The sequence below is a fragment of the Triturus cristatus genome, chromosome 10, assembly GCF_964204655.1.
Source record: "Triturus cristatus chromosome 10, aTriCri1.1, whole genome shotgun sequence".
Taxonomy (NCBI): Eukaryota; Metazoa; Chordata; class Amphibia; order Caudata; family Salamandridae; genus Triturus; species Triturus cristatus.
The window spans coordinates 864237305-864253234 of record NC_140593.1 but is presented as its reverse complement, the minus strand read 5'-3'; the positions used below and the strand labels follow the sequence as shown (position 1 = coordinate 864253234).

Sequence of the window (15930 nt, the reverse complement as noted above, 5' to 3'; positions counted from 1 at the left end):
GCCATTTTCAGTTGTCGCCTGGCAATCATGTTCCGAAATATTTTTTTTTGATGTGCATGTTTATATTTTATTTTCTAACAGATGAAAAAGACATGACAAAAAAACAGAAAGAACACGTTGAAATACTTCCACTGAAGAAGACGGCATTAAAAGAACCCCAGGAGACCTCTGGCAGAGAAGAAACCATTAAGGGACTCTACAACCCAGACTACAAGCAGGGATGCTCAACAAGAAATTTGAAAGGGGTTTCCACTAAGTTTGAGAGTGAAGTTCTGAGTACTCCTAGGGCCCAGTTGAAGTTTACGACAGATCAAGTGATTGCATTTGATTACTGCAGCAACAGCTTTAACATGAAGGAGAATCCATCACAGTACTTTAAAATGCATACTCTAGAAAGTTCAATTATTTGTGCTAAATGTGGTATAAGTTTTAGTTCTGATGAATGGCGTGCTAAACACCAAAACATCCACACTTCAAGGGATATGATTTCCTGCCCAAACTGTGGAACTGAACTCTTACAAAAGGACTCTCTCTCAAGTGTCCAGGTGAACACTGTAGAACAGAATCCATATCACTGTACAGAATGTAAGAAAAGATTCCAGAGTAATGTCGATCTGGGGAAACACTTGGCTTTCCATCTAGATAATCCACACTGGTGTGCAGTATGCGAGATAAGCTTTCAAAGTCGGCATGACCTTAAGGCGCATCATAATTTTCACAAAGAGGCAAGGCTGTTTCAATGTAAGGATTGCGGGAAGAGGTTTAGGGCTAGTTTGGAGCTGGTAGCTCACTGTCAGATACACAATAAAAAAGAGCAGAAGCAAAATAAACCTCTCATCAAAGGAAAGAAGAGAATATACAAAGAGGAGAAGCCATACCACTGTACTGTATGCGAGAAGTGTTTTGATTATGAAACAGAACTAAATATACATGAGCGGTTTCACTTAATGGAAACTCCTACCGCCGCAGGAAAAGTAACAGATGGCCCACTCAGAGTTCAATCCTGATGTTCTGTTTGGAAATCTGCTCACATGAGCAACTATATCAGTGTCCCAAATGTAAGGCAGCTTTTTGAAATCTGTCAAACATGATAGCAGACACCCCTAAACACAACAGTGAGTACCTTATAGATGGCCATAAATCCTTACCACCATTTTTCATTTTGATCAACTCCATAGGTTGCAAATGGTAGAATCAGACCATAAATATCCGGAGTATGTCAAAGGTTTCACCAGGTTACCTGGCTTATGTTGATACCAAAGACTCTACCAAGTAGAGTGAATAAATGTGCAAAGTGTAATAAAATATATTCATAGGTAGTATTAGTGGATTGCAGACTTGGGCCCAGATTATGATTTCCACAGTACTGTCAGTGCAAAAAACTCCACACCTATGAATATGAGTACCATGCGGTGACACCTCCTCAGTACTGTCCAATACCCTATCGGAATAAGGGCCAACTGGATTTACTGGAATTCAGCATGAAATTAACTTTTAGATGTTGTTTAATGAAGACATTTATTACCTGCACTGGGCAGGTGGTAAATGTCTGCAGGAGGCCGGAGTATGGCAGACCAGGGGATGGGTGAAGCAGATGAGAGGCATGGGTAAAGTATCACCAAGCAGGGAGAGCATATATATTTCCCAAGTACCTTTGGGCGGGGGCTGGAGAATGGACCCAGGCGGCGCTGTGGCCCATTCCTTAAAACGATTTAACGGATCAAAATTTCTTGTCCGGTGCAGGAACTCAGGCCATTTTATAACTGTGTGGGGCAGAAATCTACATCGGCAACCTGCTCCACACAACTTGTATTCGGTGTCTTAAAGGGTTATTTATCTTTTGGCAATTGTGTTACATCAACCAAAAATTTACTATGTCATATCCTCCTTATTTGGAGTGTATACTAATCTATAGTATCTAAATATGGTGGATAGGTACTCTGCCCATATGTACTCTAAATACTGCAGACAGGACATCCACCCATATATACACTCTGGGGTGGAGGAGCCCTCCTCCAACATTTAAGGATACAAAAAGTGATGGATCGAATGCTTGAATTAATCTCAGCCACTGGTAATTACTCTGGGCAGCATTGCCCTCCATCAATATTTTGAACACCATATCGCCTCAGTTTGCACCCAGCCATATGCAAAGCAATCTTGACTTTCCTCCAATGGGAACTTTCCAGCCCAAACTGCCAGGTCGGGTACCACCTGAACCAGAAATCGAGCAACCTAGGACCCGTTTTACTCTGGTTAGAACTCATCAGCCAGGTATAGATTGATTCCAGTGACAGAGTGAATGGGACACACGTCTGAAAATACTCGTACCACTTAGAGTGACACACTAAAGGACACAAAAGTGATGGAAAGCTTGAATTCATCTCAGCAACTGGTAATTGCTTGTGGCCGCATCTCAGTCCATTGTTATTTTGCACACCATGCCACCCAGTGGCTGCGATTTTATTTTTTTATTTTATTTTTTTAAATTTATTTATTTATTTTGATTAACAATTTTATTGGGTTTTTGGGGAAATAATAAAACTGAGCGTCACTGCAACATATAAGACACTTCCAAATGGACACGTGAGAACACCTGGGCCAATCGTCCAGAGGATACATTAAAATAAGAAAAACCCCTGTTCCCACCCGCACGTATATTAACTCAGTTAATTAAACCCAAGCATTTGCCCCATATATGGTCGTGTTTGGCAGGGCACCTTTTCGCTTCATAAACAGACTTTTCTTGGGTGGCACAACAATCTACTCCCTGTCTCCATTTTATAATTGAGGGGTCTGTTGGAGTGTTCCATGCCGCCGCAATGTCTCTTTTTGCCATCAGCATGGCCTTTCCCAGGAACAACTTATCGGTATGGGAGTCATCCAGCCCATCCATCACTTCCAGGAGAAGAGCGAGGGGGCTGAGGGGAATCATCCAGCCCAGGATGTCACTCATCTTGGCTACAATTGATGCCCAATATTGGGAGAGGGGGACACAGGACCAGATCATATGGTCAAAGTCTGCAGGCTCTGTCGCACACTGAGGGCATCGTGGCGATGGGAGGAGCCCAGCTTTAAACAACCGCATAGGAGTAAGATATGCACCATAAAGGTAGTAAATTTGAATGAGGCAGAGCCTAGCCGAAATAGTTAGTACCCTGGGGGCCATCAGTGCGTCTCTCCAGTCTTCCTCCTCTAGGGGGCCAACCCATTGCTCCCAGCGGGTTCCCCCCCCCCTTTCCAAGGCTCCCCATTAGGAGTTTCGACTCGAGTGGACTACACTCCGGAAACATTGTGTGGTTAGGGATGTGGGTGATAAGGGTGTGCCGCAGTTGGAGGTACTTGTAGAACTAAGAAGCGTGCAGGGCTGAGTTTGCTGTAGTGTTTGGAAGGAGACCAGGTGCCAGTGGCTGAGATTAATTCAACTGTTCCATCTATCACCATGTTGTGAACTTTAGTGTGTCGCTCTAAGTAGGATGGATAGGCCCAGACGTGTGTCCTGGACCCAAGCTATACCAGGCTGATGAATTGCAATTAGGGCGAAACCTGTCGTAGGTCATTTGTATTCTAGTTCAGGGTCGACCTGACCTGGCAGTTTGAGCTGGACTGCTCCCATTGGAGCAGGGTCAAGACTGATTTGCATTCGGCTGGATCCAAAGTGAGGTCGCATGGTGTGCAAAATAACAATGGACTGAAATGTGGCCACCTAGTAATCACCAGTGGCTGAGATCAATTCCTCTTCGAGTCAGTTTTTAATATTTTTTACAATTTCTGGGCAACAGACCTCTGTTTTGGTGTCATTGGATTAATGGTCCATGTGTATATTTTAACCCTTGCAAGCCCACCAAAAATATTTTCTAAAATGCAAAATTCTTTAAAACTAATTAACTGATTTACACCAAGCAAGCCACTTCCCTGAGTAAAGTAATTTTTCCAGGAAACTTTGGTATATAATCCATTCAGCCTTTTTTAGTATATCGGAAAGCAAAGAATGCTATGAGAATTAAAATGGTAAATGTCACTTTTTTGACATCCCATTTTTAGGCCCACAGTTGACTGATCTGAACGTAACTTGCCCTGCTAAACCCAAATTGGATTTACTACTTTTGGGAAGGTTTTGCGCAGATTCAACGAATGGTGCCGAAGTGTTTGAGAAAACAACAAAATACACCTTTTCAGTGGTAAATCTGACCTACCCTTTGTTAAACAAGGGGCTACATATATCTGTGATTTACTCAAAGGGGTAGAATACAGGGTCTACGTCCCCCTTTAATGGCTCTATTTATAAAGACTGTTTTAGCCTATGAGTGGGCAATACCCCTTAATCCCACATAGCAAAACATATATATGTGGATACAAGTCAGGGGAATGGGATCTTGCTCAGTCAAGGCAGAGATTCACAGGAGGTTCCCCAAACCTGCCAGGTGTTTTCTCCAAATGTTTAAACTTTCGATCAAATGAACAGACAAGCCTATTCTGATGTGTTAAAGGTGCAACCGTGCAGCTTATTTGTATCCCTCAGCAGACATAAAATGCCTACGCGTTTCACGCATCTTGGCCCTTGTTCACACCTAACTCTGCTATACCCAGAACTTTATATAATCAGAACTCCATCATAATGTAAATACAGGTATATTTAAAGCCCTACTGTTATTAAAAAGCTGTCCTAAACAGAGCTCTTTCATAAACCAAGCCTGTGAATATCCATAGATGTGGCAGAAAGCAAGCCCTGGTATGTTCAAAGACTGGTATTGTAAGAAAAGTGTAATTATCAGAACTTTGCTAGACTCAAACTCCTGCCATCATATGAGCCCTAACATAATCTGAGAAGCTACTACCACTATAATATAATGAGAAGACTGCCATCATTTGTCACCTCCCTGCTTAATTCCAAATGGGGTAAGTGTTTTTTTCCCAGAAAAATATATTTCAATGGCATCTTGTACTTGGAGAAGAAGATATTTTATAAAATAACACATCCCTGAAAAACTTTACCATGTTTGGTATGAATATGCATTTGGACCAGAAATGCAGTAAACAATTAGATCCTGAATGGTGGTCACAGTAGCGACTCCTGGAGGGAGTCCTGCGGGGCGGGGAAGGGGCAGGGTCGGGTATAGTAAACTCCGGCATACGGGCGAACGGAGGTAAGTACATCAATAAATAAAGAAAACAAATTACATTGCGCATGCTGCATCACCATTTGGCGTTGCAGCGTGCGCAATGTAATTTGTTTTATTTATGTATGTACTTCCCTCCATTTGGCCGTATGCCAAAGTTCACAAACCCCCTCACCCCCCTCCAACTCCCCAGCCCCGCAGCACTCCCTCCAGAAACTGCTATTGGGTGGTCAAACGTATTTCACATTCTGTTTAATGATTAAACAATGAGAATGCATTATTCTCTTTTCCAGTGAGAAAGCAATACCCTTGTGTTCCAAAGGAAAAGCAAAATAGCGTTACAAGACTTGTGTACTATGGTACCACATAATTTTAATAAAATTGTGACAAAGTTGTTGTCCTATTTATTTAATAATATGATGCTTATTAATGCACAAAATGTAGCGGAACAAAGTAGGAGAGGGATAGATATTAACAAAAACATCTAATAATTAATTTAGAGGTGGGAAGTTGGGAATTGCCTTCTTCCCTTATCAGTCATCTGCTAATGCGCTCCTGAAAGCACTCTTCCCTCCTATCTGACAAGATATATTTGCCGGATAGTCAAGGCTCGCTCTGTTAATTTGAAGTTCTTATTTTATTGTGTGATTGATCACTACCATGAGCTCAAGACAGAAGTGAATTAATGAAATGATTAATAGAATTTGATTCACAAACAATTCATGAAAATATGTAATTGTCAAAACCTATGGAGGACAATCAAAATAGTCACAGTAAGTTAATATATGCAAGGGTCTATCTGAACTCAAAATGTGCAAGGGTCTATCCTGGCTCAAAATATGCAAGGGTCTATCCTAGCTCAAACTTTATTCGATCTTTAAGTTTGGGAACTGCTCAAAGTTTTGTCTGTATCCGGGAATACAATTCTGCGTAAATGCTTAACTCTTGATGGAATTTTGAATTTGTATGATGACATTGTACTGTTGTCACAAACAAAAATGACCTTGCAGAACATATTGAATAAACTTCCAGGATTTAGTTTTCAAGAATAGCTGTACTGTGAACACTGGTGAAAAATATGATATTTGAATCCTCCCTATTTCACAAAGTTTGTATTTTGATGAAAAAAATGTTAGAATAGGCATCCCACTTTAAATATTGTTTCTTACATGTTCTTTCAAACAGTCACGGGAATAGTGAAGCAAACATATTTTTTCGGATTAGTGTTTGTTTTGACATAACAGATTTGTTTGTTATTGCAGTGAAACAAGCTTTCAGTTATATGTAATGCTATTATAGAGCATTGGCATTATGGGCACTGGCAAACACATGCGCAATGTAATTAATCTAAAATATGGGGACAATACTACTACTAAAATTAGCCAAATGGTAAACTAATGTGTATGCAAATACAATTGTATCTTCCATATATTCAACTCTTTCTAGGTCAGTAAAGTTCAAAATTCTTCCCTGATCTCACGTCAATAAAATTCTAAATAAAATCATTGCTTGTAAATGGAGTGCTGCAGTATGTGTGCTCTGTACAGTGTTGCTATGAAAGGGAACCTTTTCAAAATATGCAATATAGTGTAACATTTGGCTGGTTTGGAGAAACCTATAAATGATTGGTGGGTTTGTAAGTTGGGTTTGCAAATGTAGGAACTCTTGCATCATGCTTTCTGTCTGTGCCCAATGACCACAATAGCTGCTGAACTTGAATCAATGGTTCAGTTGGAATTTAGGAGCTGTATTTTTTTTATTTGGATCTTCTAGTTTTAATATATTAGTGAAATACGTTTGCTAATCAGATGCATAAATGGCAAATATTATTAACACATTGTTTTAATGTTTGTATGAGTATGTGAAACATCGTATCGTAAAATAGTTCATAAATTAAAAAATATGTAAATATCAAGTCAGGACTAGTTTCTTTTCTATGGTAGTCTCTCTATTGATACTTTCTTTTAGCACTGTGCATGCCAACCTATTGGTGCCGACTCTCCTTTCAGTTTTATAATCATCAATATGAGATTGACAACAAACACCAAACCCAATATTTTGAACACTAAACCAATCCGTTGTAGTACTTTACACAACCCAATGAAGTTCACTATTTATTTTTTTCATGCTCAGATACGTTTTATCATAGAAAAACATAAATATGATGGGTGAATTAATCTCAACCACTGAAAATTACTTGTGCCTGCTTTCCATTTCATTTTTGCTTCCTGTTCCACTTTTGACAGTGCCAAGCCATATGTAAATAAGACTTAATCCTGCTCCTCAAGGGCAGTTCAGCCTGAACTCCCAGGTTAAGTCTCTTCTAGACAAGAACATAAGCAACACCATAATGATTTCAGCCTTGTTGGGCCTCAGCAGGGAAGAGCACTTGTAATCATGGTGCCCATGTTTGGGTATAACAATCACACTTAGGCACCCCACTCACAGAAGAAAGTGATGGGTAGAATGCTTAAACTACCCTCAGCTACTGTTAATTGGTGTACCTATTGTAAGGTTAATTGCCACTGTTTCTCATAGAAAATGTATTGTCAACATGTGACCACAGATTATAATTCAGCAAGTGTTTCCAAATGTGTTGACTTGTTATTCAAGAATCTGAATGTATGTGTAATATGAAATAACTTAACTAGGCAGAAGCTATTTTGTGAGGACCCTGTACTCTAACTTCTAAGGTGGTGCTTGGTTCATCATCAAATTCACTCACCACTATAGTTATGACCACCACAGTGTTGAGGGACATTATAGAAGCCTTTATTCAGGGCATTTGTCTACTACATTTACAAATATATGAATGTTCCTAGGAAACCGCAGTAATTTTATACAAAATGTGGATCCCTTCAAGATGCCTAAAGTGTGGCTCTAATCACTGGGTCTATAAGGGACAGGGTCCCTAAGTGTACGTAAAGGTTAGTAATGCTCAGGGTACACAATAATAATGCCCAGGAAGAATTCAATCAATTAATTAACCAGTAGTTTATTAGTATAAAAATTAAAATTTGTTGGTAGGAGTATGTACCCCCACGGGTCGCACCAGAACAGGTATTGCACAAACACATTGGCATTTTTTTTTTGTGACAACAATAATTAGATAAAATAAAAAGTCACACTTCTTTTATAGACGGCACTACTGCACACAAAAATCAATTTTGCATATTCATACGGGTCAGAGTGATTCAGTCGACATCGTTTCGGTCCACTAAACATATGGGATCATCATCAGGACAATACAATGTTTGCCTAGATACATAATTCAAATATAATGAATCAGTTATTACAAATGACAACATAATTCTAGGTATATTCCCGCCAAGTATCCAACCATACGGTCAATGGAGATGCCAAGGGCTAATATTGCGGTTAACAACCTTCTCAATCAAGGGCTTCTCAGAGAAGGTTAGTTAGCTCTAACATTAATAATACAGGTAGCAGCAAATGTACGTTTTCCAAGAATCTGGGACAAGGCACAATATCCAACCTTCTTAGCCAAGAGCTCGCTGGCTTTGAAAATGGTCTGGATGCTTAGGGCTATATTTATGAGGCCAGTTGCATCGTACTTGCACCACGCAACATGGTGCATGCGCGACACAACACAAAAATTAGATTTATGAAGCCACTTTGCGTGACCCTGAGTGGCTTCATAAATCTGGAGCAATGCAACACAGCTCAAATCGCTGCGTAAAATTACCCTGCCCAGTGAAGGCATTCTGTGGGCATTGCCTGGGTGTTCCCATGCAACTTCCATGGAGTTTGACACATTCACAGATTTACCAGAACTGGTAAACCTGGGATTGTGCCAAAATGCTACGCTTTCCCAGGGGAGGCATAACTAGGAGAAATACATGAATTTCTCCTTGTTACTTCCTCTATCTATGCTGCATAATGTACTAATCATTCTGCAGCACACATAAAAAGCAGAATATGCCTCAGGGAGTTGTTTTTGTGCATGAGGATGCTCCTTCCTGCCCAAAAACAATTCTGCATGCAACAAAGGCACCCTTGCACCATGGTGTAATGGTGCCTGTTTTGGCACTAGGGAAAAGGACAGGAATGTGCCATATTGGGATAAATATGGCACATTAATGCCCTTTCCCTATGACACCACGCAGCAAGGTGACATTCTGCACCACTTTGCCATAAATAAGGCCCTATGCATTTTTATTTTTATTAATGCGTAAATGATAATATACTCAACAATTACATTTCATTGTGAAAGAAAAGCAAGTTACAAAGAGCTAAAAGAAGAGCAAAGAAATAGGATTAATGCATTAATTATTTTTTTCTACCGAACACTCCCACCCTACCCACTCTCTAGGAGTTGGCCGCACTATATTATCTTTAGTTCAGGTATAAGTTAATTTGTACCTTATAATTCACCCATTCTTCTCAATCCATCTAGTCAATGGTGTCCGGATTTCCCGGTCCTATGTTCGGGAGTGTGGTCCCCTTCTTGCATATATAGCTTTTTACATATTATAATTTGCTAGAAGCCAAGAAAGCCATTGCTGGAACCCTGGGGGGTTAGGATCTAGCCAGTCAGATGCTAGACATAGGCGCAGGATCGCCATACCAATAAACACTAGTTCTTCTCCGGGCTTCCCCTGCATGTCCTGAGCAACCCTAAGTCAAATCAACGTCAGAGAGAGAGAACAGACAACACCCAACGCCTACTTAAAGAAGCTGGTAATTTCTTGTTTTAATTTGATCAGTGCATCACAGGAGTCCAAGATATGGCTGAGATCTGCCTGATATAAAGCGCACCAAGGACAAAAGGTTCCTCTCCCCGACCCCCCCCATTTAGCAATCCTTTTCGGGGTGTAATAAAGCGAAAAGCATGATTTATAATATTGAGCCTGGAGCCAGGGCGTAATTGAAATATTCTGTGCTAGTTTAACTGAGTGAAAAAATAGACTTTCCGGGATTCCAATCTCCGCTTTCCACTTTAGCGCCCGATCTTCCATGTCATCTAACATTAGTGAATTAAATAAGTTCTAAACAACTCCAGTAGATGGATCCCGATTCTTTCTTAATTGATCAATATTATCATTATTAGCGAACCCTATCGGACCCCCCCTTTCTTATTTAGAAAATCCCAGATATGTAGATAGTTGTAAAAGTCTGTCCTATCTAGCCCATACCATTCATTTACGTTTTCGAAAGAGACGAGCACTGTTGGAGAAAAAAAGGCTTCAAGCTTAGTCAGACCCACTTTGTTCCATCTTTTTATAATTGAGCCTTTAAAAATCTCCGGCAAGTTAGGATTGTTACAAACTGGTGTGTAGAAGTACAAACGACTGAAACCAATTAATTTCTGGACAGATTTCATAATTTTAAATCCTCCTTGTAGCGGTTTAAAGGAAACTTTCTTATAATGTTTGCCGTTTAGATATCACAAGAGCCACTCCCACGCTTCTGCACACATTACGAGTTCGAGCGGGTCGGAATTTCTTCTGTTGTATCTTTCTGCTTCTCCTGTATAAGCATTAGATTGTAAAGTATTGTAGTAGCCCAGTAATAGAGTCTAATATTTGGTAGGGCCAGTCCTCCCCTTTCCTTGGGTAAAGAGATATTTATATGCACTTCTAGGCTTAGCATATCCCAAAGTGAATCGGGAGCATAGGTCCTCGATTCCTTTGAGACATTTAATGTCGAATTCGAGCGGGATTGCACGCAACAGATACAAAACTTGGGAAAAAACAACATTTTAATAATATTACACCTACCAATAATGGATAAGTGTAGATTATGCAATCTCACCAGGTCTAGTTTTGTTTTAGCAATTAGTGGCTCTAAATTGTCTTTAACTATGCTATCTGTTTGCAGAGATATCAACACCAAAATATATTGCATTTTTTACTACTTGAGCATCATTAGTCGTTACATTCTCATTACAGACAATTTGTGTCTTGCTTCGATTGAGGGAGTACCATGAGTGTCCCAAATCTCGCCGCCTCTACTTCGATTTCGTCTATAGCCGCATCGGGTTTGGGAGTTTCTAGAGCAATATAATCGGCGTATGCCAATACTTTGGTTTCCCAACCATAGGTTACGATAGGCATAATAGCCCTGTTGTGTTCCAGTTGGTGGCGAGCTTGGGCAACCCTGCCGGGTGCACCTCGTTATTTTGAAAGTGTCTGTAAGTTCTCCATTAACAAAGAGTCTGGTTGTGTGGGTGCGAAAAGTAAGTAAAACCGGGGTCTGTAGTATTCTGCCAGGTACAGAGATCGGTAAGCACATGTTCTAGACCAAGTGCCCTTAATGCCCGAAACACTTTTGGTTTGCAGCCACTATACACCCAGCCTGATTCTAAGCTTATATTCTTGTCGACAGGCAAATTTATGTTGAAGTCCCCGCAGATTATCAGGAGTGGCCAGGCAGCTAATTCATTATTAATATGACGAAACACTGTTGGATCGTCTAAGGTGCTGCCATAGATGGAGCATATCGTGATTGGAACTCCATTATTCCTGCGGCATTCAGTGATTACCCACCTCCCGAGCTGGTCCACTACTGCACGACTGAATTGTAAAGAACGATTAGATGCTAGAATTGCAACCCCGCGTGTCCGAGAATTTTGAATCGTGGCCCCCACCAATGTGTACCCAAGCATTCCTAATAAGTGTTTCTGTGTGTTTTCAATATACTTTTCTTGCATGCAGATCATATCGGCCTTTTATAACCGCAGTCCAGTTGCTGTATTCTGTCTTTTTTTTTTTTAACTAAATGAGACCACCGATATTGATTGAAGCTATGCGAAGCTTACTCATCTATACTTGAATGAAAACCTGTATCTAAAGAAGAACGAGAAACTGCAAATCTTCTTCCAATTGAGCCAACCCCTACGCCCAAGCACCCCCCGCACTCTTCCCCTCCCACCACCTATAACTGAGGTTACCTAGCATGATCCGAGCCAGGATAATAGCATCTGAGCAATCAAAACCCTGCTTCCCCTGCCGGTCTTCCCCCCCCCCCCCCCCCCCCCCACGTTTGTAACACCCTTAGTGAATATAGTAAAGCATGCATGATACAAGAAACGAACAAGAAAACAAAGTTATTCTACAAATTCTAAGATTTTTTGCCAGCCATTAATAAAATCCGGAATTGACCAATCCGACCTACTAAGAGCCTCTTATGCTGGCATATGCCTTAAAGGAAATGAAAGGAGAATGAAAAAGAGAGAAAGATAAAACAATATATATATTAGCATTATAGGAGTGAGACTCCATAGAAGCATAATTTTGAGACCCTTGACCGCTACAGCTTGCCCCCATTTCAATCAGTAATCTCTTGTAGATATGCTTGGGCCTGTATTTCGGAGATAAAGCTGCGTGTAGTCCCCTTGTATACAATCTTTAAGCAAGCAGGATTCTGTAGATGCACATCGGCCCCAAGTTGTTGAAAGGGGGTAAAGAGCTGTCTCAACCTCCATCTGTGCTCAACTGTGGCATGAGCGAAGTCGAGCCTAGTGAAGAAAGTGATTCCGTTCAATTCCCTCTTGGTTGTTGGTCTAGGCAAATCAAAGTGCTTGGCGCAGGAGAAAGTTACCAAAGTATAAGAGCATAGCACAAGGATGCTGTGGAGTAGTTAAAGGACGTTTTGAAGGTGTTAGAGGGAATCTGTGTGCTTGCTGGATCTCTTTGTCCCAAGTCCCAGGTATGTAGTTCCGGGAAGGCCCCCTTGAGGAGCGTGATCATGAAGTTCCTGGGATTGTTCCCTTCCGGAATGCCTAGAATGCCGAGGTTATTGTGCCGTTGCCTATTCTCCTGTTCCTCCATTTTCCATATTAGATGCTTGACTATGCCCTCATGTTCGTCTCCTTCTGCCTTCAGAGAGTCTAGGTCCTTCTCCAGAATTTCCTTCCGTACCTCTACGGAGGTCATTCGATCAGCAATTTCGGAACAGTTTCAGCCCACCTTCCAAACGGCCCCTTGCGGTTGTTTGGCAGCTAGGCGCGATCTGCGATTATCTACTTTGACCTCCTCCTGGAAGCTCTTGATTGACTGCAACACTATTGCCAATGCGGACTCGTTCTTGGCCCCATGCTCTCCTTTAGTGTTACCTGAGGCATCTGTTAAGTCTGACATACTTGAAAGTTCTGAAGCCAAATAATCCCATCTGAGTTCCCCAGTGCTTCCTCTGCCGGGGGTCACACATCTTTTTCTCTGGTCCCCCTTTTTCCTTTGGAGTTTTTTCTGCCGATGACTTTTTTGTAGGTAGATCTGAGTTTGAGCTGCTATTACTTCTATGCCTGTCTTCCTCACTAGAGGGGGATATGCTCAGATCCGACATTTGAGTCGTCAATTAACGAGTAAAACTTCTCCAAATTGTCAGGCGTCTCGAGTAAAGGGCGAAGGGATTTACCAATTGCTCTCGGCGTTACTTCTCCAGAGACCTTAATGCCAGCAAAAGGTTCGCTGCCAGTAGCGCCTTCTTTTTAGCTCTCGCCTACGCAGCGCGCATGCGCTGCATAGGAAAAAAGACCTTTTGAAATCGATTGAGTTTGTGTCCCAAAAAGGTGAATACGTTGCATTGCTTTGATTGGCGATTCCCTTGCGGGAGTGAGCTTTCAAACCATATGTTTGTAATTAACATATGGTTCCTGCTCGCTTCCGCAAGGGAATCCGGCGCAGGTCTCCTCCTCTCTCCCCTTCCGTTGCTGCCAGCGCGAGGCACGCGTGCTTGTTATTTGCACGCACCCGAGGTCGCCTGCAGCTGGTCATTGGGAGTAACCGATAAGGTTGCTGTGCTCCTGAACAGGCGGAATCAAAGCCGCTGGCATGTCATTGTTTCAGTAACCGTGTGCTGTTTGCTAGTTTACATGGCTAGCGTTCACCTCCCCTTTTTTCTGGACACACAGAGCCCTGCTGCACTTGTCCTGTTCTGTCTTTACTCATTTTTTAGTTGTTAGCGATGTATAGCGCTGAAAAAAAGTTCTTGGCAGACCTGCTTTCCAGTCTTTAACATCCGGGCCGCTCCGCTCCCTTCTGTCCCCACCCACCATCACCCTCCCCGGTTTTCTGTTTACTTCTTCCACGTTGAACTCCGACAGCTTCACCTTCGGTTTCGGGGAGGGTGAGGGCAGGGAGAACCGTCAGAGAGGACACAGCCGGGTGCATGCACTCTTCATGGCACTGCTAGATCTCTTCCGGGGGTCCAGGGACTGGACCCTGCTCCTCGACAGGAAGGAGGACGAGAGGAGACCGGAAGCTGCTCGGGGGCCACATGGATCTGCCTTGGGGAATGGAGGTGGGGAGAGGTGGGGATTTCCGGGCGGGGCAGGAGCTCTCGGCCAGCTGAGCTGCTGCCAGGGGGCACGGAGGACGCCACCCACAGGCCTGGCTGTGTTTCTGGGATTGCACCATGTATGTAGAACAAGCATTTGAATGTATACGTTTACGTTCCTGGTGCATCTGAATTGTAACACTATACGCATTTAAATATAATTTGCGTTCGCTATGTTCATTTGGGTTAGATTTCAAGTTGTTCTCTTCCATAATTATCGTAAAGCTTTATCTGGCTTGATTCTGAGAAATCGGAAGGGTCTGTGTGCGACCCTTTAGAAGCAGAGCCGCCTTCCAGTTACCACAGCTGGTTCCAACCTGTCTCGTCCTATTTGCTGGAAAACTCACTTTAAGATGCTTCAGAGGGGCGCCATGCTAACGGGAAATTTAGTCTCTGTTACTCAAAGGGATTCTCTGTCACTCTTTAATTCAAAGGAGCAATACTATTTACATGTAGAAATGTCATTTGACACCTAGGCTGCTGGCGTATAAAATTGGAAGTTGGGAGGGAGGGGTGGGGGGGGGGGAGCAGACCATGGACGAAGAACTGTGTGTAAAAGGCCGCTTTATTGGAACAGGTGCACATCACAAATTAATAAAGCTCGGCAAAAAGCCTTCCAAAACTAAGCCTCACTAAATAAACCACAACCTAACCCCGTACCCTGCCCCCTCCCCTAAATTTCCTCGAACCCGCCCCCCACCCGTACATTACAACATTTCAAACAATATAAAACATTACATTACCGTGTAACCCAATGTAAACCTATAAATACAACCCGACTGTTAAACAAACTCCCCTGCCTGCCCCTTCCCAGCTGTCAATCATCCAACCTGTGTAACCGAACTAAAACTAACCAACCTAATCATTCCCTGTCGATAACCCAGCTTAACAATTAATCAACCAACCTCTGCCAAACCTGTCAAAATTCAAATAACCCCCGCCACCCAGAAAGAAGGTGGGGGGGGAACTACCCACCCCCCTTTCTGCCCCCCAACATAGGAAAACACCCTGCCAACTCCCTAAACATGTGCTTAAACATTCAAACATCTTGACAAAACTTCCCTAAGTTCTAGCAAGTAAAGATCCATACCGAGCCTGGATAAATGCACTCCATCATCCCTAAAAAACTCCACCGCCTCAAAACGGATTTCTTTGTGGGTCACTCTCCCAAAACCTAAACTGCGACAAAACTGAAATTTCAGAATTCGCCTTCCTCCGCGCTCTGTCAATAGCCCTAGGGTTTAAGGCCCCTCTCCAAATCCTCCGTGGAACCAACTCAGTCCACAGGACATGGCATCCCGACCATCGCTCCTTTAACAGGGACAAATCCCTCTTCATTGCCCTCAGCAAAACCACACCTTTCACTCCACAAAGATCATTCTCCCCAAAATATCCGGGCAAATGCCCTTCCCCATCGCTTTATTCAAACACGGTATCCGTTCCCGCCAAAGCATACCTCTCATGCCCTTCCACACAATGTTAAAACTATGCTCATTAAAACCCAACATAT

General features: G+C 42.3%; 1 protein-coding gene across 1 annotated transcript in view; it reads left to right on the top strand.

Moving 5' to 3' along the window:
• The window catches only part of LOC146796125 (uncharacterized), a 97329-nt gene extending 90294 nt beyond the window's left edge, over positions 1–7035 (top strand). The window contains exon 4 of the mRNA XM_085628501.1: positions 82–7035. Coding sequence (XP_085484627.1) covers positions 82–1007 — 926 coding nt within the window. The 3' untranslated portion in view covers positions 1008–7035. The remainder of the gene's footprint in view (positions 1–81) is intronic.
• The last annotated feature ends 8895 nt before the right edge of the window (positions 7036–15930 follow it).